We start from the raw sequence: 23580 nt of genomic DNA on the forward strand, positions 1-23580 counted from the left end.
TTAAAACAGAGAAGCTAAAAAAAAAAGCAGCTTCTCTTGAAAGGGGGAAAAAAAGATCAAAGAGTAACTGAGTTCCCATCCCTTTCCCCTGGATTAGTGTCACACTTTCGATATTAAAGCATGTTGAAATCAAACTTGCCCAGAGGCGAGTTTAATTTCAATGATATTAGTTCTTTAAATCCATCAACAGTAAAAACAATGTGCATCTTGAGAAACTGCTTTTGATTTCACAGCTCTGGCCAGCGAATTCACCTATTGGTTGCCTTCTTTAAAACAAAGGGCAGAATATGTTAAACTTCCTAACCCAATGTTCTTTAAGCAAGCTTCAAACATCAATCACAATAAAGTGACCAACCCTTCGTGGGCTTCAATTTTGCATCTCTCATTTGTAGATAGACCGACTCCTTTATAATTCCAGGGAGACAGGTGAAGGTCTTTCAGTTATAGCACCGTCATTCTGGCACGGCTCACACTCGGGCTCGTCAGGCACTTCAGACAGATCGTCTTTGATATAGTTCATAAATCAACAAGATATTTCTGGAATTAAAGGGTACTGAGGTTTGGATAATCACTTTCTTTTCATGTTCAACATCAGCCTTGGTTCAGTGGTAATATTCCAGACCTTAGGTCAGAAAGTTAGGGTTTCAATGTTCCAATCAGAGATTTGAGCACACAATCTACGCAGGGACTCCCTACAGTACTGAGGGAGTGCTGGGGTAGCTGACATTTTGCATTTCAGACAGGATCCTGGTAAGATATTAAAGATCATGTCACTCTACTGGAAGAGAGAAATGAATGTTTTCCGGATGTCCTGTGCCACATTAATTCCTCAACTAAAATCCAAAACAGATAATCTAATCATTTATGGTCAATGTTTCTAGACTTTGCTTGTAAATTTAATAAAGAACAGACCCCATCACTTAAATGTCAGCCCTCAAAGTTGTGCTGAGCTATGTCTAAACCCAAGATCAAGCTCTCCCACTCTCTATAATTCTGGTGTGCTCCATGTGCCTATCCAATAACCGCTTGAAAGTTCCTGAAGTGTCCGCCTCCACTATCACAGCAGGCAGTCTATTCCACACCCCAACCACTGAGAGAAGAACCTACCTCGGACATCCCTCCTATATCTCCCACCATAAACCTTATAGTTATGTCCCCTAGTAACAGCTACATCCACCCGAGGAAATAGTCTCTGCACGTCCACTCTATCAATCCCCCTCATCATCTTATAAACTTCTATTAAGTCACCTCTCATCCTCCTCTGCTCCAAAGAATAAAGCCCCAGCTCCCTCAACCTTTTCTCAAAAGGCCTACTCTCCAAACCAGGCAGCATCCTGCTAAATCTTCTCTACATGCTCTCCAATGCTTCCACATCCTTCCTATAGCGAGGTGACCAGTACTGAACACAGTATTCCAAATGTGGTCTCACCAATGTCCGGTATAGTTGCAGCATAACCCCACAGCTCTTAACCTGAAACCCCTTGTTAACAAACGTTAACACACTATAAGCCTTCTTCACGGCTCTAGCCAACTGAGTAGCAACCTTCAGAGATCTGTGGATATGTACCTCAAGATCTCTGTTTCTCCACATTCCTCAGAACCCTGCCATTGACCCTGTAATCCACATTCAAGTTTGTCCTACCAAATTGAATCACCTCACACTTAAGAGTTAAGCTCCATCTGCCACTTTTCAGCCCAGCTCTGCAACCTATCAATGTCTCTTTGCAGCCTGCAAGAGCCCTCCAGCTCATCCACTACTCCACCAATCTTGGTGTCATCAGCGAATTTATTAACCCACCCTTCAACCCTCCTGTTCATTGATAAAAATCACAAATAGCAGAGGACCTAGCACTGACCCCTGTGGTACACCGTTGGTAACTGGCCTCCAGTCTGAAAATTTTCCTTCCACCACCACTCTCTGGATAAGTAACTGGTTGTCTCACAGAAGACAATCGGCCAAATTCCTTTCTATCCCACACCTCCTTACCTTCTTCATGAGCCAAACATGCGTTAATGCAATTACAATGTGCCTTATAGTGTTAATGCAGTTTGCCCTTTAGGCACATTGAATGGCTTAATGGAAAGCCAGTGACTCCCAAGCCTGGATAATGAATATTTGGGTATGGGGATAGTCCAGTGCTCCCACTCATGCTCCATATACCTGGACTTTGCCCAATGTGTGCAGTGCTCTCAAAGGATGGTCACGACAGCTGAGGTTCCAGCTGTTGTGAATTTGAAAAAACACAGACATGTGGACCACAGGGAAAGAATCAGCATGGGGCCTGAAATAAATGGGCATCAACAGATGAGCAGTGTCCTCAGAGAGAAGAAAGCCACAGCTGCTCCAAGTGGTGGTGTCTGAGGCCTCAAAAGGAAGGAAAGAGATCCAAGAGATGAAAAGCTAAATATTAAACAATAACATTTTCCTTCAAAATGGAAGCGCTCAACAGGCTGAAAGAGATAACTTTGAAATTGATGTTAACACAACCAATTATTTAGCTGGTATAAGTGCTTGCCCAATCTAAACACTGGGGTTTAATGTGATAGGGCCTGTTCTAGTCAATGGAGTCAGTTGGCAAAGGTAGAACAAAAGCCAATTTTTTTTTACTCAGGCTAATACTTCAGAGTGAAACATTACAAATACACACACCCCAATCTCTTTATTTCTGTACAAGTGAAAGCCCATTTATTGCCTCCACAATCATATAATTAAACACAACTGATATACAATTAACAAGGACTCTGAATTTTGGTGACACGCTCCAAAAAAAAGCAGGGTCAGATCAAGCCCAAGATGGGGTGCAATGCCTTATCTTGTCAAGTTGGATCTTGTTTGTCTTTCTTGTGGGCATTGCAAATTGGATTCAGTTGGATTTTCAATTTGGAGCAAGTAAGGAATGGATTCAGGTTTGCCCAGTTCATTCTAAACATTGGCTTTGTAACTTTAAGGATGGAGTAAAAAGTTAAAAAAAACTCCTGTTCTTAATGTCCAAATCCTCCATCTCTGCAAATGCCTTTCCAAGTGCTTTCCTGAGACACAATGATGAAATATACCTGATAACACGTTCTGACAAACCTCTACACTTTCAAATCCTTTTCCACTTTGTGTTTTTGCTTTCACTTGCCATGGGCTAATGTTTAGGATTGTTTTTTTTTTGTTAGTTTACCTAGCTAGGCTGGTAAGCTTGATTATATATAATTACATTTGTCAGCCCACTTACACTAAAACGGTAAGCAAGTAATGGTCTCATGGTAAATCGGATTATAAACACTATCGTATCAAAGCACAAATATTCTACAACTTTAAAAAAAATGAAAACGTACAAAGATAATTTTGCATTTATTTTCAATGTCCATGAATTGTAACAATCCATTGGAGCTGTGTCAGTAACGATTGACCAGATGCTAAAATTAGTGATCCTGAAGAGCTGTTATTCCCGCAAGCATTGATAAGCATGCTGGCAGTGTCTATACTTCACTAATGAACATAATGGCCCAGAAGGCATGTGTTATTTATGAGATAACATTAGAACAAAATCGTTTTACCTCACCATGTTTTAAAACAAATCTCAAGGGGCACAGGGTAGCAGGGAAGATTAAGTACTAGTCCTTCATTACTAGGGCTGCTGTTTTTCTCCCCCATCAGCTACAAGATCAATTCAAATCACTCTTTGGGTGCAACAGCCTTCTGTGAATTGAGCTCCTATTTGGAAGAATCCGACAGCATGAAACAGTAATTGACTTGCTGTCAAACAGCAATGACAGAGAGATCAGACGACATGGGGAAATGGCACACCAATAGCATCACCCACATTGATGAGTACAAATATTTCTCCCTAAACCATGACGACCAGCAATGTTGAACAGTACAAATAAATTTCTGAATTAGCTAATGTGAAATACTACAAAAATATTTAGGATAAAGCTGCTAATTGATACGAGTTTGGTTGGATGCACTCAGCGTCCAGGCTTGGAACATAGTCTCTTTTTATTGTTATTCGCTACCCCCCACCTTTCCCTTTTCACCTTTTCTTCTGAACTCAAGGTGCCAGTAACTCTTTTGTACTTTGCCCAATTATTGGGCCCCAATTTCAAAGCCCAATGCGTTCAACGCTATTCCTAATCTTCATGCTCTGTAATGGGAAGAAAGAAATGTCTGAATAACTATCAGGAGCAAGAGCCCTGGTCCTTAATCCAGGAACACAATAATTGCTAAGCAATAAAAATCTGGTTGCATGACAAAGATAATGAAGTTGTTGACTAATAATGACCATCAGTCTCTTGCCCATTAGATTTGCAACATACACTGACAGAAGGTAAGAAAAATCCCCAATGTTGGTGAACTTTCGGAAGCACAGTCTAAATTTACTCATATACTGTATCCCAAAATATTATTTTTTGAAAGAAATCTACCTAATCCAGATTTGAATAAAACAACGCTTCCTGCTTCCATCACCTCCTTACGGAAGTGGTTCCACAGATTTGGTACTTACTCAGGACACAGATGTCAACTGTAGGGGAGAACAGTTAATACAGCATAGAACCTTCCACCACCCCATTGGATGATCAGCTGAACTGTGCAATCTTGAGGCACTCTTTCCTCCTTCAGATGTCTCCTGCCGTTGAATGCATGGTATGGAGATGCCGGCATTGGACTGGGGTAAGCACAGTAAGAAGTCTCAAAACGCCAGGTTACTTCTTACTTGGCTGCATGGTCAGATGGCTAACTGATCCCTCTCCAACGTGGAACACAACAGCAGTAAGGGTCACTGCTTCCATTTTTCCCTCTCACAAAAAAAGCAACTCACCCTGTGGAAAGACTGTGTTGAGATTCGAGACTCCCCAGTTAATATTATTCGTGAAGTAATGGATTACCCTGTTAACAAAATATCAGCTAGCTGTGCTTTAACAGCTTTAGGATTCAAAATTATTTCTTAGTGTATTCCATTAGGGTGACTCAGTCACATTCTGAACAAACAGTTCAAAAAGAATTACATTTGCTGATGGACCTAAGCCAGGTTGGACTGTGGACTCAAAAGGAGGCAGTCAAATTCTGTCAAAGGGAGAGCAAGAGAATTTGCACCTGACTGATCAGAAGTAAATGAAGTTCAGTGTGATAACAGAACAAAGAGGCAGATGCATTCCCCAAGTGGGAAAGAACGTGCCAACAGCCAAGCTGGAAGAAGCACGACAATATTGACTGACATATTACTTCTGGTCTACATAACTACACAACACGAGACAACAATAAACAAAGAGACAAACAGAATATGGAGTCTGTTTCCATATAGTCGACTCTTGATGAATTCATGCTAAGCTGGTTTATGTTTGGTGAAACTATAAAGGGAAACATTCAGATGGAATGCCGAGAACCACGACAAGGTGATCCCATACATTGGGGTGAGCAATGAGGAATACTTGGCTGAAGTGGGGCTATTCAGTGAGTTGTAAGGAAAGTTTCTCCACACTGAACAGAATGAAATATAGAAAATATTTAAGAGGGTTCAAATAAACCAATACTATCGAATACATCAACACAGCAAACAAAGGTGACACAGGTTCAAGGCTGTGATGGGCAAGTCTTAGACAGAAGCCAGGAATTTTTCCCTCACACTGAAGCGGATTAGTATGAAAGGAATTAAAGGAATGAACAGATTGCCAAGTACGGTGCCCTGGCCAAAATATCTGATTAAATTAGACAAAAACTAGCTGTTGCACTGGGGAGACAGATGGAATAACATTCTGGAAAGGTGAAATCAAAATGGGTTGAAGTTGTTCACTTGAACCAATGTTCTGATATTGTGAAGCGATTGAAGTAGAGCAGGTTTCACACAATTCCACTTACAAACCACAGAAAACTTGAGGTTATACCCAAATTAGTTGTGTTAATCAAATCTAAAACAGATTTAGGCATGAAATTCTTTTTTTACCTGTGCTCCTTGTAGACTCCAGGACAGTAAAATAAAGCTGTGAAAATGCTTCGTCCCCTACATATAGTGTCCAAAGTCAGGCTGATTCCATACATGGAGGTCAGGAGGAAAACAAAGAGGGTCAGAATAAATGCACGGTGATTGGCTTCACCTACACAACTGTTAATCCTGAAAACAGAAGATAAATAAATAAAAATGGTTTGAATCAAAAATTATGCAGCCCTAGAAGAATGATTCTCCTAAAAAAAAATTCCAATTACTTAAGTGATCCTCATGGTGAAGAAACAGATTAGCTGAAATTATTAGTGAAAAAACACAGACAAAAAGTCCCAACCAGTCCATTTCCCTGAACTTTAATATTCCAGCACGTCCTACATAAAAGTCTAATAATTTGAGACATTACATTGAATCAAAAAATGCGGAAAAGTTGCAGCAGTAACCTAAAACTTTGAAGTACAATATTTTCATTCACTTCATTTTTTCACCCCAATCACACTTACATGCAAATATTTTTTACCCAAGAGATTGAACAATAGCCTCAACTTTTATAGAATTTTCCCTTTCTAAAGATGGAATCAGGGCAGAACAAGATAAATAAAGTTTTATAATTTTTGCACTCTGCAAACTGTCAACAACTTAGAATTGATGATTTATAGCACACTGTGCTCAACTGTATGGAACACAGAGCTGTGTGACATGTAGAGTGAGAGATCACAATTTCAGATCATAGGATGGGAAGGTTTGACTTTAGTACTTCAGCAGATAACAAGAATCAAAAAAAAATATAGCAGACTGAACCTGTCTATAGTTTGAAATGATCAAATAAGATTCAGCACTTTCAAAGGAATATAAAGAGTACAGAGCAGAAAATAGGTGAGATGGAATGGGGGTGGATTTGGCACAGAAATGACAATGTACCATATTTTGAACTAAAATAGGAAGAGGCAAATAGGCACCATGACAAAAGACAGCAAAAGCAGAGGATATGAACCATGATTTTGAAAGGTCATCATAATGAAAGGTAACAAAACATAATATGAAAGCAAGCTGAGCCATATAAAACAATCTGTAAAATAAATGGGCACTGAAGGTTCCACCCCCCCCACCCCCATCACCACCACACCCCACCGGTCACATCTCCACCCTGACCTCTTCCACAGATGAAGCATTTCAGTTAAATATTTAGATTCCATAACCTCGGAATGAAGTGAAACGTACTTCAAATTTAGAGCCAGTTAATCACCACAAATTGATTTTACTCTGCAGCAAAATACTAAACTGAAAAGTCAGAAAAAAGGTAGCTGCAGAAACATTTGGCTGCAAGTTATACATTTTCTCAAAAATTAAAACTGATACATCTGGAACTCTATTTCTACCATAATCATCCTTTATTAACATTCTTCCTAGCTATTTTAGGCTTTAGTCAGTTGTTACGTCTTCATTTCACATTATTTTCACTTTAGGGCAATACTGCACCCAATCAATACTAGACCTACCAAACACAATGGTGGTCCAGTCTTTGCACACAAGATGCACAAATTCGACAATGTCCTGAACGAGGTGGTCTTACAATCTTGCATTCTGCACACCAGTTCTTTTTGAATTCCTTATGTCCTGGCTGCAATTTGCCATTCTGGCCAGATTGATTCCATTTTGCGGAACTGTCCCAGTTCACCTGTTGAACTTGGTATGTGCCATTCAAACTACACGGCAAAATGTTGTTTGTCCCAGCACCTTTGATTTGAGCACTTCTGTTGTCTGTTCTGATGTAGCCTGGGTCCTTCTTGACTTGTGCTAAACATAGTAGTGTCAGTACCAAACCACAAGTCAGCACAATTAGGTGTACAAAGTTAGTGTTACCCTTGGGCATTATTTCCGTCAGGAATAGATAGTACATGTAACCCAGAGAAAACAGGCCAAGACTCAGGAAAAATAGAGTGTGCCCTTTCTTCTGATGAGTGATGTAGTAGTACCAGAGCACTAGCATTGGTAAGAATGTCAATATGATAAAGGCCAAGAGGATATGAAGGGCTGCAATGTGGAGGAAGATTGGAAGGAAAACAAGAGGTGGAAGTATTGTGATATCAATCTTCTTGGCACCAGTACCAAACAGCCATGGGATCCGCAGACGGTCAAAAATCGTGTCTCTTACTTGATCAATGGTCTGTGAACTGACAGATTTACCCTTCAAACACCTGAAAAATCAGAGCAAAAAATCGATGAATTACTCTTTATGAATGTAATGATGCTAGCCTAAATATCTAGCTGCACTGACTTATGCTCATTATTTCATAGAAATTATTTTGTTGTGACAAAAAGTCTTTGTTAATCCTGCAACTGAAAGCCTCCCTACAAAAACTGAAAAAGGAATTAGAGGCAAACTTATGAAATAATTTGGGAGGTAAGTGGCAGAAAAAGATAAATAGTATATACCCCAATTGGCAGAATATGACCAGCAATGCTCCCCACAGAACAGGGGCTGCAGCTTTTCATCCTGTATAGTAATGGTTTGAATGAAGGAATAGATTGGCGTACATCCAAACTGCAGATAACATTAAGTTACAGAATGCAGTATATTCTGTGGATGAGAGCAAGAATTTAACAAAAGGAGTGAGACAGACAATACCTGCGGGCAAAAGTTAAGCAGATGGTATTCAATGCATGGACAAATTTTAGATCCGAGAATGACAATCAAGTATTTTCTGAATAATAAGGGGCTGAGCTGTGGTGAAGCAAAGGGATTTCAGTATCCATATTCACAAACTGCTAAAAACTAGTGAACAGGTACAAATAATATTTTAAAAAGCTAATGGAATATTGGCCTTTGTCTCAAGGAATCTGGAATTCAAAAGTGAGGAAGTGATTCTTCAGTTGTACAGGATGTGTAGATGTCAGCGTTGGACTGGAGTGGGCAGAGTAAAAAGTCTCACAACACCAGGTTTATTCGGTATCACATGCTTTTGAAGCGCTGCTCCTTTACTCACCTGATGAAGGAGCAGTGCTCCAAAAGCTTGTGAAACCAAATATGCCTGTTGAACTTTAACTCAGTTGCTAAGGACATTGTTCAAGCTCCATCTCAAGTACAGCTTTGGGCACCGGAGCACAAAAGAAAAAGCAGGCTCAATCAAATGGTAACAGGCTTAAAGGATTGAATTATGAGGACAGATTGCATAAACTTGGCTTGAATCCCCCGATTTAAAAAGCTGATAGATATGTGATAGAGATATTGAAAATTAAGTGATTCAACAAAGTATAGGCAAAAAAATTTGCCTCAGAGAGAATCCAGGCTGAGAGGATATGCATGTTAAAATTAGAGCTAGACCATTTAGGAGTAAATTCAGGAAGCAATTTCCCATACAAAGGGTAGTGGAAATCTGCACTTGGCTCTCCCCAAAAAGCATATGAATTCAATTAAAATTTTAAAATCTGAGATTGATGGATTTACATTACGTAAGGATATCATAAGATATGGATCAAAGATGCAGAAACGAAACTGAGGTAATGTCCATCATGCTGCAAGTCTATGGTGAAGCAGGCTCAAAACACCAAATGTTCAATTCCTGTCTCTATTCTAACACTGGAGTTTAAAAGGTACTCTCACCAGTGGACCATATCATCTTACAATGTTGATCAGAATGTAGCAGAGGAAGGAAAAGCAATAATGTTTTATGTCCCACAGGTGGAATATCACAGATTGAACTTCCCAGCAACACATCAGCTCATGGCGCAAGACATACAAGTTGAGGATTCAAACTTAACGATGGAGTTAAGTGCTAAGCTCAGGTGGAATTCCAGCAAGTATCTTAAAAGAAATACTTAAACTCAACCTTGTTGGCCGATCATTAATGGTATCAGGGCTGTGATGATATATAATGATACCTTTGTAAAAAGAAATATATGCGCACACATGATCCTTTGCCATTTTTCACTTGGTACAATTCCAATTCTTCTTTTTATATGTCTGCACTGAAAAAAGTTCCCTAGATGTCTGGTTTGAAAATGTCTCCAGAATTTGAATGACTATAAAGCATAACCCCGTTAAAGTAACATGCAGAAGTCAGCATTAACAGGTCATATGGTAGGCACAGGGCTTCTGTATCAAAAAGCACCCTTAAATCACACTCAAGTTTAAAAGACTTCAGAAAGTTATGAATGCATCTACACAGTAGATATTTAAAAACTCTGCCTCTTGCCAGTTGAATTGTACCAAACCTAACTTTAGTTAAAATGAATAGAATACTAAGGAGTATTCTATACTTCAGAGTTATATATTCTTATGAAAAGGGTTCCGTTCCACTTCCAAGTATTCTAGCCATTTAAGAAGGAGCTACAACACCATAGTCAAGGTTTCCAGCTAAATCACTGATATTAATTTGTACAGACATTTTTAAACCAGGCTCATCCACCTCAATAGTGTAGAAGACAGGAGACAGTTATCCACAGCAGATTCTTATAACAACGCATGACTGTAACTTAACGGAAATGAGATGAAAGTTGGTCATTATTTATTAAAATGGAGATGTGGTCATCTTATTCAAGGGGGGAACGCATTATGTTATTAATATAATTACATTAAGAGACAGCAAGTCTTTAGATCCAAAATCAATGTTCACATAAACCATTTGCTTTCCTGGAATGTTACTTTGCATATATTGATAACCTAAATCTAATTTCAAAATAGAATTTGTAATTCAATTTGAATAGTGGTATCTCTGTGGACTTAAGAGTACATTAAAGTAGGATGTGCAATATTGTGGTTACATTATCAATTGCATTGAAAGTGACTTAGACAAATATAAACTGCTCAGTTTTTACACCATAAGGAGAACAAAGTCTTCAGTTACATTTTGAAGTCAAAAGCCATTTGGAAGATCATGCTGAATTATTTTTTCTTTCAACTGGGTTTTCACTCTCATTAGCCAAACATTGAGTCTAACAATAGAACTTAGTATGGTACTTGGTGGCAAAAACAAAATTAATGGATAGATTAATGAATAGACCCATCAACATTTGATGAAGAACTGTCTTGTATACAATTGGTCTAATTATCCTAAAGGAAAAACCTGCCTTCTGACATATTGAAAGAACTTTGATCACTTTGTTCTTCATGGAATTTTAGGATTAATTTATGTTTAAAGGATATATTTTACAACAAAGTGAATTTACACAAGTTTGAAAAGTCACCGAATGCAGATATTGTGGAACGCATATTGAGGCCAGCCAAGCCATTTTGAGGTACGTCTCAGAACTCTCTTACTTTAAACCTTTACAGGTACTCACTTAGCACTAACCAGGACAGTCAAATGTCAAGCAAAACATCATTGTGAAGCAAGTGTCCGACTAAAATTCACACCCATTGTCTGGATGATGATTCAATTCATGTATGCGCCTAAGAATATATTTGCGATTTAGACAAGCACAAAAGAATTACAAGATACTACTCTTAGTCCACAGCTGAAGGCAGGAAATCAGGTTGTTATCTAGAGGAAATGGTGAACTTAGGTGAGACAAGCTGAGACTTGTCAGTGAGTAAGGACATGAGCAACAGATTTTCAGATATCCTCAATTTTACGACAGTGGAAGGTCTGCCAAGAATGCATAGGGATTGTCAAGTCTAGAGAAAATCAGGCATGGACGAGGGCTTCAGCTGAAGGTGAAGTGAGCAGCAGCAGAATCGGACAGGAAGGGGGTTGGGTTGTTGTGTAGTTGTTATAGAATTAGAAATAGGTGGTCTTAGTAATGGGCCCTACTTATGATCTACAAGTCAAATATAATACTAAGATTGAGAACAGTCTGGTTCAGTTTTAATCAACTGCTTTGATGTGAGATGGCGTCAGTGGCTAGGGACTGGAGTTTGTGACAGTGAGTAAAGACAATGCCTTCACCTTATCCTATTATTAGTTTGAAGGAATTTTTACTGGATGTCTAATAAGCAGTTTGCCATGCTAAAGAACATGAGGGGTTGCGTCATTTACATACATGCATACCACCATTGTATTTTCAGATTATAGCACCACGAGGCAGCACATAGATGTGAAAGAGGACAGAGGGCAGCATAGCTTGTTTTCTACTTTAGTATCTGAGTGTTGTGGACTAAAAATGATGGTGCAAGGAAATATATGACAGTGATAAAGTCAAGCATTGATGATTAAGGTGTAACTTTAGGGTTTCAGGAAATGAACAGATACTTGGATCCATGAACAATAGTGTAGGAAGATAACGGTTAATAAGCCGACTTTTCAAAGGATCTAACAATACGTAAGGAAGCTTGTTTGAAGAATATAAAGAACTATATGTGTAAATATCAGTCATGACTTCTTTTGACATTCTTTGAGTAGGCAAATAATAATCAATGAAGGAGCTTGGATTTCAGTAGTTTTTCAGAGAGCTTGAAAGATACACAAAACTGCAAGTTTTTCCTACGTCTAGTTGAACTGATCATGCAAATTTGGTATCAATAAAGTCTGTTCCAAAATGTCTTGTGCTTACCTGAACCCTGCTCTTGTGAACCATAGTAGGAAGTTGAATGCTAACAAACTATCATATAATTGGACATGGATACAAAGAGCACTCTGCTGAACATGAGAGAGTTAATCCACTGAAGCACCACGATACTCAAGAATACCAAAGGCTGGCTTGAAATGGCCAAGAGGAAGGCTCCATCAACCACAGCTCAGTGGATAGCGCCTCTCCTCTGAATCACAAGGTTCCAAGTTCAAGACCCACTCCAGAGCTTTAGCAGAAAATTCTATCTTGACACTTCAGTGCAGAGTGCTCCACAATTGGAGATGCTACCTTTTGGATAAGATGGTAAACTGAGGCCCCATCTGCCTGCACGGCTGGGCACAAGAAAAATATCTTGGGGCACTGTATTGAGGTTGAGCAAAAGGAGGTATCCCTTGCATCCTGCCAATATTATTCCCCAATCAACAGTACAAAAAAGAAAGATTATCTAGTCATCATCACCTTGATGTTTGTTGTGGGAAAATTGGCTGATGGCTTTCCAGCACATTACACCAGTGACTACCTGTCAAAAATACTTTTCTGACTGAAACATTTTGAGACATCGGTAGTGATAACTAGTGCTTTACAAACACAAAAGTTTTTTTTTTCCTTGAATGAGGATTTTATTTTATGCTCAGTATTCAATTTTACAGCTCGTAATTGTATGCTGGTTAAATCACTGAAGCTATCTCAATTCCAAAAAAAGCCATTTTTAGTTGTGAACTCAATATAATTCTCAAAGGATGAAACTGATATTAAATAAACAATATTCTATGGCTTTGTAAAAAGTGCCCCTAGACATAGGCCCATACTTTACACACCTTCAAATATTTAGAACAATGAATTTTAAGCAAATTTTAATTCAGATTTCCAAACAGAACATAGAGGAGAAATGGCAAGTGATCTTATTGCACTACTAACCTACCCAGTTTGTTATCAGGTGCCTTTACTTAAAAACCCTTGTACGTGCTAATTCTGCTGATTCAAGTTGTTCATTTAAAATCTATTTAGGACTGGATTCAATGAGACAAGACAAATTAACTAAATAATTTACCATATTTGTAATCCACCCTCATCAGCCTTCTCATAACTTTCTTCAAAGGTGAAATGATGAGATGTGAGATGCTTGCTTTAGCTCAGTGTAATCAAATTGTGACTTTTAAATACATGAATAGGATGGGAATAGAGGGATACAGTTCCCAAAAGGGTAGGGGGTTTTAGTTCAGTCAAGCAGCTTGTTCGGTGCAGGCTTGCAGGGCTGAAGGGCCTGTTCCTGTGCTGTAATTTTCTTTGTTCTTTCTTCAATCAGCTAATATTAAAAGCTGACAGCTATAACTGACCTGTCACAAGCCTCGTCCAGATCTGTACAGTCGCAGCAGCTGGCCAGTATGTGAGTTTTCTCTCCATGCTGATTAATGTACTCACAGCAGCAGAGAGTGCCATCTTCATCATATGTCTTAGAGCGTTTCTTCATCATCCTGTCTTTGCTGGCACTCCTAAAATCAAGAAAAACAATGCTAAGAAATACGTAATGAGTGATTCTCATTATTGGGATGTGGGCGTCACTGGCTGGGCCATTATTTATTACCCATTCGTAATCACCCTCGAGAAGGTGATGGTGAGCTGCCTTCTTGAACCACTGCAATCTACATGGAGTAGGTGCTGTTAGGGAAGGAGTTCCAGCACTTTGACCCAGCAACAGTGAAGGAACAATGATATATTTCCAAGTCAGGAAGGTGAATGGCTTGGAGGAGAACTTCCAGGTTGCAGTGTTCCCAAGTGTCCGCTACCTGTGTCCTTCTAGATGGCAATGGTCTTAGATTTGGAAGGTGCTGTGTGAGGAGCTTGGTCAGTTACCCCAACTAATCTGATTAAAACTGGAAAATATGTTCCATTATGGCATACACCGGCTCACCTTAAGGAAATTAGACTCAGGCTCATACCACAAATGGTGCATGTTCCTTTCACTGGGTGGGAGCTATTTGATTTTGTTCATTTAGCATTTTTTTTTAAAACAACAACCACTGCATAAACAAAAAGCATTATTTCTCAGGCTACAGGACATTACAGAATGCAAGCTTCACTGCAAATCACCTATTTCTTAGTTCATATAATAAAGATTTAGCATTGCTCTTAACACTTGACAGTGTTAAAATTGTCATGGTTATTTAGGGGAGGAATTAAAATGCTGGGAACTTATGGGACCCTTTCATCCACAAAGGGTGGGAAAGCTTTGTACGTGGAAGGAGGAATACTGTAGAATACACAGTTCGATCACAGAAACAATTCTGACAAAATAAAGAGAATAAAGACAGATGAAGCCAAAGTAACCTTCATTAATTTCACTCCTGCTGGTTTTCCCACATTTTACCCTCCCATATATTTGTCACCCAATTTTTGTTACCCAAAATTCTAGTGCCTGTCTTTTAATTTGCAGCACATCCTCCTATCACCTCTGTGCTTACTGATCTACACTGACTCCCATACAAGAACATGTTGATTTTACAAAATCTCAACCTTTTTCAAATCTTTCCGTGGCCTTGCCTCTCCCAATCTCCAATTTCTTTCAGCTACAACCCTCCAACATATCTGCTGTGTATCCCCAGTCAAATCATTCCACTAGTGACGGATGTATCTTCAGTTGCCTAGGCCCTATGCTCTGGGATACCCTCCCTAAACCTCTCGCTTCTCAACCTCACTTTCCTCTTTAAGGCACTTCTTAATATCTAACTCTTTGACAAAGCTTTTGGCCATTTGGCCTAATAACGTGGCTCAATGTCAGACTTTGTTTTATAATGAAGCACCTTGGGAAGTTTCATCACATTAAAGTTGCTATGTAAATACATTTTGTTGTTGTTGCAAATAAAGCAAAATTACCCACTTCTATTATGGCCCTCCATTTTCTCCAATGTAGTTTACCCTCAAACTATCTTGAGAAAAAGACTGTAGTCCCATGACAGAAACAATATTTGGCAAAGCAGAGGGAGTTGTGGGGAATAGACTAGGACACAAGAGGTGGAATATATTCAAAGGAGGAAAGAAAATGTGTCAACTAAAACTAAATAATTATTCATCATTCATATATAATACTTTTTTCAAAACATGGTGACGCAAAGGTGACCTCCTCAGCCAATGATCTAGGTCAGACATGATACTACGCTATTTTATGTTTCCATAGAATGTTTTGAGGATCAATATTTTCTTACAAGGAGTCAGTATATCTGGAAGGAATGCAGCTCAGATGCTGAGAAAGCAGGATAATTACTAATTTCAATTATGTAGTGCTTACTTAGCAGATGTCTATTTTCAGGGAGGACCCCAGGGGTTTTTTGATTAAATAACAGAAGGTGAGTTTAGGTATACAAAGTCATATGATCATGAGATTGATGGGAGGAGTTAGTTTTGTTACAGAGAAACAGGTTTCAGTTCAGAGGCTGATTAAAAACAGAGGTCCGCTTGCTCACTCTCTTTGCGAAGTTTCTTTTTGCAAGTCTCACTGTCAGCTTCAGGACTTTAAAGCAAGTATGCCCAGGTTTGTCAACCATATTTAAAGTGGATTTAAGTCTATAGAAAGACGGTTGCTTACTTGGAACTGAAATAGTGATGTTAGAAATGAGAGTTTTTTTGTATTTAAAGATTGTTTGACTATTAACAGTAACACTTTTTTTAAAATTCATAATTGTTGTGAATAAAGCTTGTTTTGATAATAGATCCTTAAATTGTCAGTAGAATTACTCCTAGAGCAAAGCACTCTATCCTCACATTTATGCCAAAAATGAAAAAAACGTTCGGATCTAGTCTGACTTCATGATATACCTTGGGCTTCTGGCCTGGAATCCTAACAGTGGTATGGTCGTAATACTTTATAGTTGGATGCAAGAATATTCAGTATTTTTAGGAAATCAATGTACTTTCCAAATCTAGCAGAAGACATCCACCTACAGGCCTCAGGAAGTTAATGAATGCTCAATTGAGCCACCCCAAAATAATTCTCAAATAGCATACTGAATTTATGAATCTAGCTCGACATGATGAAATTGAGAAAAATGATCAACCTACAAAGACCCACACAACATGAAACATGTCTTTCACTAAATTTAGAAAGATCGAAATGTGTAGCTCTACATATGAAGGTTTCAGCGACCATACACAAATCTCTGATTAACACTGTGACATTTATTTTGACAACTATTTCATAAAAACTGGTATTACTAAGGCAATAAATACTCACAATCCGCCACTGCCCATTGATTTTAGTAATCAAACACTTTACCGATCAAAATAACAGACATTGGTTGATAATTATGGCACCATTAACACTCTCCTTTGTCTTATGTTTTCATTTGTCAATACCTCCTTTGCCCCACTTATCCCTTTACTTCTATTCTGCCCCACCTCCTCTACTATATAACTCATTACATTTCTACCTTTCTTCAGTTCTCTAGAAGGATCATTTGGACTGGAAACTGTGTTTCTCTCCACAAATACTGTCAGACCTGTTGAGTTTATCCAGCAATTTCTGTTTTAATTATACTGTCGCAAACTGAAAGGACAGGCTCAAAATCAATATGGTTCTTGCTTCATAAAATCTTCTTAACCCAAGACAATTAACTACCTTGAATTCACATTACAGAATTCAAATTTGTACAATTCATCGCTGGTGTGTGACATGAAGTCATTTCCACACCTGGGCCATGATTCTCCCATCCCACTGCACTAATTCTTTGGCATAACGGGTGGGAAGATTCTCACGTTGATTCGTGCGCACGCTTGCATCTCCCAGCTCTGGATTTCCACCGGTGCTTCACAAAGACCATTTGCATGGTCCTTTTAATATAATTTAAATATGATTAGTGGGCCAGGGACTGAAGTCTTCAGGCCCACTAGCATCTCCCAGCCCGCCAGGATATTTCACTCCTGCGGGTTTAGACTAGCTCCCCACTTTCAGGGGGCCAACAGCCTGGCCCCACAGGACAGAAGGGGTCGGAGTCAACTGTAGGCCCCAGAGGGTCAGGCAGCAGGGTGGGGATTGCACCCTGGTAGTGCCAGCCCATGCCCCTGACACTGCTCAAGACAGTGCCAATGCCCAGGGTGGTGCCCATCGGGCATATGACAGCTCTGGAAATGACTTCATGTCACACACCAGCGATGAATTGTACTAATTTGAATTCTGTAATGTGAATTCAAGGTAGTTAATTGTCTTGGGTTTAGAAGATTTTATGAAGCAAGAACCATATTGATTTTGAGCCTGTCCTTTCAGTTTGCGACAGTATAATTAAAACAGAAATTGCTGGATAAACTCAACAGGTCTGACAGTGTTTGTGGAGAGAAACACAGTTTCCAGTCCAAATGATCCTTCTAGAGAACTGAAGAAAGGTAGAAATGTAATGAGTTATATAGTAGAGGAGGTGGGGCAGAATAGAAGTAAAGGGATAAGTGGGGCAAAGGAGGTATTGACAAATGAAAACATAAGACAAAGGAGAGTGTTAATGGTGCCATAATTATCTATCATAATTATCATATAGGGGGCAATAAGTGGGGGTGGGGGGGGGTCCTGCTACCACTCTACTGACAGGATTGGTGGGGGAAACAGGGAGGACAGCAACTGGGACAGGCAGCTGTTTGGAGAGGGGCGGGGGTGGTTGGGACTGCGGACAAGGGAGTCAGTGGGGGGCGGGGTGGAAGCTAGTAATCAAGTCACAGGGGCGGAGAGCCAGCAATGCGGTGATCGCGGAGTTGGCCAGCAATCGGGAGACCATCAGTGCGGGGGCCACCACACTTGTGCAGTAGCCCACTCAGCACTTGTTGATTTCAGCCTCTCCAGCGGAAATAGGTCCCACCCTCTGAAGTTTAATGATAAATTAACTTATCCCAGGGGGACTCTGCAATGCACAAGTGTGGGAGATTCTTCTCCGAACTTTCACTGAAACAAAAGCGTGAATTACTCCAGTTTTCACGCAAATTTGACACTTGGAATTTTTTGGGGCGAATTCCACACCAGTCTCATTAGAAATGATGTGGAGATACCGGCGTTGGACTGGGGTAAACACAGTAAGTCTCACAACACCAGGTTAAAGTCCAACAGGTTTATTTGGTAGCAAAAGCCACTAGCTTTCGGAGCATTTGCTGTTCCTTTCGCAGCAAGCGCTCCGAAGGCTAGTGGCTTTTGCTACCAAATAAACCTGTTGGACTTTAACCTGGTGTTGTGAGACTTCTTACTCATTAGAAATGACATAGGATGGATAACAAATAATACAGAACCAAAATTTACAAGATGTCAGAGAAAACCTGCAGTACAATTGATAAAGATAAACCTAAACAAAAAACACAATTAAAAATTGTAATATTTATTTCAAATGTAACTTTTTGTTGAAGATGCTTGAACAAACCCAGTAAATGCAGGATGTTTTTTTTGTAGTTTTATATATCCAGTCTAAATTTAGAGACAAGAATGATACCAAATGTCAGCCAAGCTGACAGCTAAGTTGAAAGACGAGATATCAACAAGTGCCTGTGCTCAGCAAGTTTCAAAATATCTAGTTTTAGTTTAATTTTAATCAACTTTTGTATCACCTGCCATTGCTCCATTCTGATTCAGATGGAGTTTAATAACAGCATTGATCAATGTTTAGTTATTAGTTCTGTTGCAACAAGAAATAATCTTTTGATTGGTGACAGTCCTTACCTAGTCCCTATTACACAAGCATCTTGGCAAACCACCAGAGGAGCCATATTACTGGCTGGTAATATTAAGTGTGTGCAGTTAAACATTGAAAATGCTATTGAAATAATTAGTTGCTTAAACTACTTTTTTTTCAAGGAATATATAGCTCAAACAACTAAGACCACTTTTTATTGACAACGTCAAACAAAGCAGGCAAAATAACATGTGCCCAGTATAGAACATAATGGTGGTTAATCCCAGAGAATATGTAATAAACGTTTTAAAAAGATATTGATAAGAGCAACCAATAAATCAAAATATACACGATTTCCATAAATCTTTTATTATAGACCATTCTTCCTGTGGAGTTTTTATTACTGGATATGTGCCATCCAAAAAAAAACTTCCAAATAACTTCACATCCCTTTAAATAGATCCACCACTAGCCTTACTGAAAGGTCACATTCAGCTGGACAGATTAAACCCAGAAAGTGATTTTCTACGAAACTGAGCAAAATTAAGTTGCATAATAATCAGCTATTAGTAACATCTAAAGTTTAAAGAGGCAAGGATCTTATTCTCAAACTGTTACAATTCATACATTAGAGTGATGTGAAGCCAGTTCCACCTCCAGTCTTAAGAAGCAATCTGGGATGGTGAATAAAAATAAAGTTTAAAAGACATCAGAGAAAAAGCTTGATTACCAAACTTGCAATTCATAAATCTAATTGAAATTTGTTATTTAAAGGTCCTTTTAACAGTTTTAAAAGATCTCAATTTATCTTATTGTGGCAAATGCATGAATCCAGTCTAAGATAGAGACTAGAATGATCCCTAAGCTGTAAGTTAATTGAGAAACAAGATATTAGCTTTCCTAGAGCAAAAACAATAAGAAGTCAAAGCAAATCATAAAGTATCCCCTCTTTGGGCACTTACCAAACTATACTCAACCTTTTAGATAACTCACAGTTTCTGAATGATTCTTCAAGTACTACGAAAATCAGTGCATTTCAAAGATGGAAAATACCGTGCTGCTGATCTGCAAGGTAACAGTAATCCTCTAAATGTCCAAGCAAGTAGCCTCGTGGTGTCAGATTTGTGTTAGAGCCAGTTGTACTCTCGGAAGTTCAAACATGATTCTCCTTCATGGCCAGACATCTGTGCTATCATTGAGAGCTGAAGCTTGCCAAGGATTTACTATATTTACAATGGAACACAGCTTCAATGAGGCACATACAAGTCAAATCTCACAACTACCCATTTGAAAATGGGAAAACAAGGATCGCATCACCCCATGAGAAAATACGAGATTTCATAAAAAGTTATTTGTTTGAGTACAGTGTGTTAAAGAATCTCAATAAGCCTGTGACAAACTACATTTTTATACAAGTAGTTTATACAAGTAGCTTTCGTCCCCTCTTTCCCCACTTCACTGCATTCCATACTAATCCAAGAAGATAGAGTTCTATTTATGTAGTTCTATTCTATTCTTCTGGGGTTCCATCACAAACTCTACATCTAACAGATCAGAAGATAAAGCTGCCTGATCTCCCTTCTTTCATTGGTCTCTGCTCATGTCTCACTGCAGCATGGCTGAAACTAATCACTCACTGAGTGGGAGAAGGTAACAGTCCAGGATTTGGGTTCCATTATTTCATTGAACACCCCTACACGGTCACACATCCTGCTCTCGGACAAGATACTTTTATACATAGAATGCAATTTTTGTCATCCAACAAGCCTCCTTACATCCCTATTCATTCAACAAAATCTGCCATTCCTTTCTCCCTGCATATCTCACTTCCCCTTGAATACATCTATGCTATTTACCCAAACTATTCCTTGTTGTCTTGAGCTCCATGCACAAATCATTGAGTAGATAAGTTTCTCCTGAATTCCCTATTGGTTGTAATAACTATTCAGTGTTCATAGCTAGCTTGAATCCCCCCACAATTGGGAACAACTCATCTACATATATCTGATCGAGGCCTTCCAGACAATGGCACTATTTAGGCAAAGGGATACCCAGCCAATATTTATCCATCAATCGACATCACAAACAAGCAGCTCATATGGCCATTATCACACTGCTGTTTGTGGGAGTTTGCAGAATAATTGCTCTGTTTCCAACATGTGATTACATTTCAAAAAAATATTTTGCTGACTACTTAACACTTTAGGGCATCTGGTGGTCATGAACAGTACTATATAAATGCAGGTCTCTCACCTCTTTTATACCTTAAATGCCTCAAACAGGCCACCCTTTAGCATGCTCTGTTCTTCTTCTGATATGGAAGCCAACCTGAGGCCCTGAGAAGAATAAAAAAAAACACATGTGACAACTATGACATATGGCTGCCCATCAAAAGTAAATACAACTCGTGTTCCAAACACCAACTAGATAAAGAAAGTGCCTGCTGGTCTATCACCAAAGCCACAAGGAACAGGAAGCTTCAGTTTCAACTCAGTGGTAATTCCAGTAGGCATGGGTAAAGAAATTGGGCAGGGTGCTATTCTGCTGGATCATAAAGAAGCCTACAACTATTTCAGTCTTGTATTAAGAACTAACAATAGCAACATTTAAGAGGCATCTTAACAGATACATGAATAAGCTGGGAATGGGGAATACAGACTGCTAGATGCAAAAGATCTTTAACTTAGAAAAGCATCATGTGTTGGCGTAGGCTTGGTGGGCAAAAGGGCTTGCCCTCATGCTACACTGTTCTTTGTTCTTCTTTGTAAATCAAATATGTTCCTCCCTTTACGTAGTTCTGCCTTGGTATTGCTGATATTTTGGCCTCTTCCTCTACTATGAAAATGGAACTAAAGTGTTAATTTGTTCATTAATGGTTCAACTGAATCAGGCAATGTATATAATCTTATTTACATAACTGATGTGAGAAACACCAGGTCCTTCATGAAGAGTACAAATTGCTCATTCGTCTTGCAAAAAGATAACAGGTTGGACTGCCAAAACTTAAACACTAACACATTGCAGTGTACAAATACACTGAATACTGTCAGCTTCCCTCGTTTTATCAAGAAGCTCTAATAATTGTACACCTTTCATTTTCAGATAACTTGCACTAAAGCATTCTGTGGACTAAATATTTGCTTTCATTTTCCATAAATTCACATATGCTGATTTACTTTCATCATATTTACCAACTGTAGTAAGGAGCTAAATGTTCCAAAGTAAGAAATGGCTTCCAATCGCTTGTTACAAGGAAATAATTCAATCTCAAGGTTCACATCTCTCTCTCACTCGTATGGGTTTTCTTCAGAAAATCTAATTGTATTGCAATGTAATATACAAAGTAATCAATACTAATCCTGGAAAAATGAATTCTGGCTGCCATGAAAACTAGCAGAGGGTCGTTCAAAAATTAAATATCAAAGGAAAATAAATTCAAGTAGTCTCCAGAAATTTCCCTAAAGTTACAGACAGTGTGCGTATGGACTGTTTTAAATCTCCCTGTATTTTAAACGTGCCACACCACACAATACAGTGGCTAAAATTGAGTGCACCTTTTAACTGAAGATAACAATTCGAAGCCTGCAGAGCTTACATACTTCTCGGAAACAAACGTCGGTCACAATATTTACCACAAACTACATCGGGAAAGAATTGTCCTTCACAAAATTAAGCTTGCAATAAAACTGTTGGCAGCGACTTGTTGAAGTTGAATTTGCGGCGTGCCTGTCAAGTGGAAGAGAGTTTTGTAAAGGTTAACACCGAATTACAGAACGTCCTTCCACTGGGTGCCCTTCAGTCAGTGCCCAGCCCGTGTACCTGTGTACAGCCGCCTCTTCTCAGCACCCACTTCATTCAGTCTGCATTTGCCCAACAGGTCTCCCGCTCACTTCCGCGTCTCTGCTGTTTGTGGAAGCGCTTAACGCTGCAAGGCGTCTCTCGCTTCGGTGCCGGGGCGTAGGATCCACCCTCCCTCGCACGCGCGTCCCCGAATCCCCGAGCGCGCGCCTCTGTAATCCCCGCGCGCTTTCGACCACTTCCTGCTCCGGTGCCATCTAACGTGTAGCAGTTGTTGCACCTTGGCAGTGAGTGTATCAAGGCGCCTCTGAACCGTGTCTCTCTTAAAAAGTTGCTAAGTTTCTGATCCATTTAATGCAGGGGGTAGAGTGGCCCCTCTCTTTCCCCACACCCCCTTTGATGACAAGTTATTTTAATAATAGACTTGTCAATTCACTTACTGTTTAACTACCATGACTGTAAAAGGGTGAAGACAGATTTCCTTGTCAGGTTGTAAAATTAAAAGAGAATACTACTTATTGAAACACATGATTTTAATAAATATGATCAAACTGTTGCAAACACACAAGCAAAGTAATTTACAAATGGGAAGATCAATTAAATAGTTTGTTTATAGTCCAATAAAAGTCAATGTTATTGGATGTTTTACATTGATGACTTGGATGGGTTTAGGCCAGACTGGATGCCCCTTGTAGATTCTGTGTCAAGAT

The 23580-nt window shown here is 39.2% G+C and overlaps 1 protein-coding gene across 4 annotated transcripts in view; it reads right to left on the bottom strand.

Moving 5' to 3' along the window:
• The window catches only part of zdhhc23b (zDHHC palmitoyltransferase 23b), a 29659-nt gene extending 6662 nt beyond the window's left edge, over window positions 1-22997 (bottom strand). Inside the window, exons 1-6 of one of the 4 annotated variants that reach the window (XM_080203987.1) lie at window positions 22892-22997; window positions 22705-22798; window positions 21326-21408; window positions 13775-13930; window positions 7427-8125; window positions 5931-6011 (exon numbers count right to left, since the gene is read on the bottom strand). In XM_080203987.1, the coding sequence (XP_080060113.1) occupies window positions 5931-6011; window positions 7427-8125; window positions 13775-13911 (917 nt within the window). In that variant the 5' untranslated portion in view covers window positions 13912-13930; window positions 21326-21408; window positions 22705-22798; window positions 22892-22997. Of the gene's footprint in view, window positions 1-5930; window positions 6099-7426; window positions 8126-13774; window positions 13931-20034; window positions 20122-21325; window positions 21409-22704; window positions 22799-22891 lie in introns of those variants that run through there. The other 3 variants (XM_080203984.1, XM_080203985.1, XM_080203986.1) reach the window with 3 other exon arrangements.
• Window positions 22998-23580: the final 583 nt, after the last annotated feature.

Source organism: Carcharhinus amblyrhynchos, chromosome 15 (genome assembly GCF_965287045.1).
Source record: "Carcharhinus amblyrhynchos chromosome 15, sCarAmb.v2.hapA, whole genome shotgun sequence".
In the NCBI taxonomy this organism is placed as follows: Eukaryota; Metazoa; Chordata; class Chondrichthyes; order Carcharhiniformes; family Carcharhinidae; genus Carcharhinus; species Carcharhinus amblyrhynchos.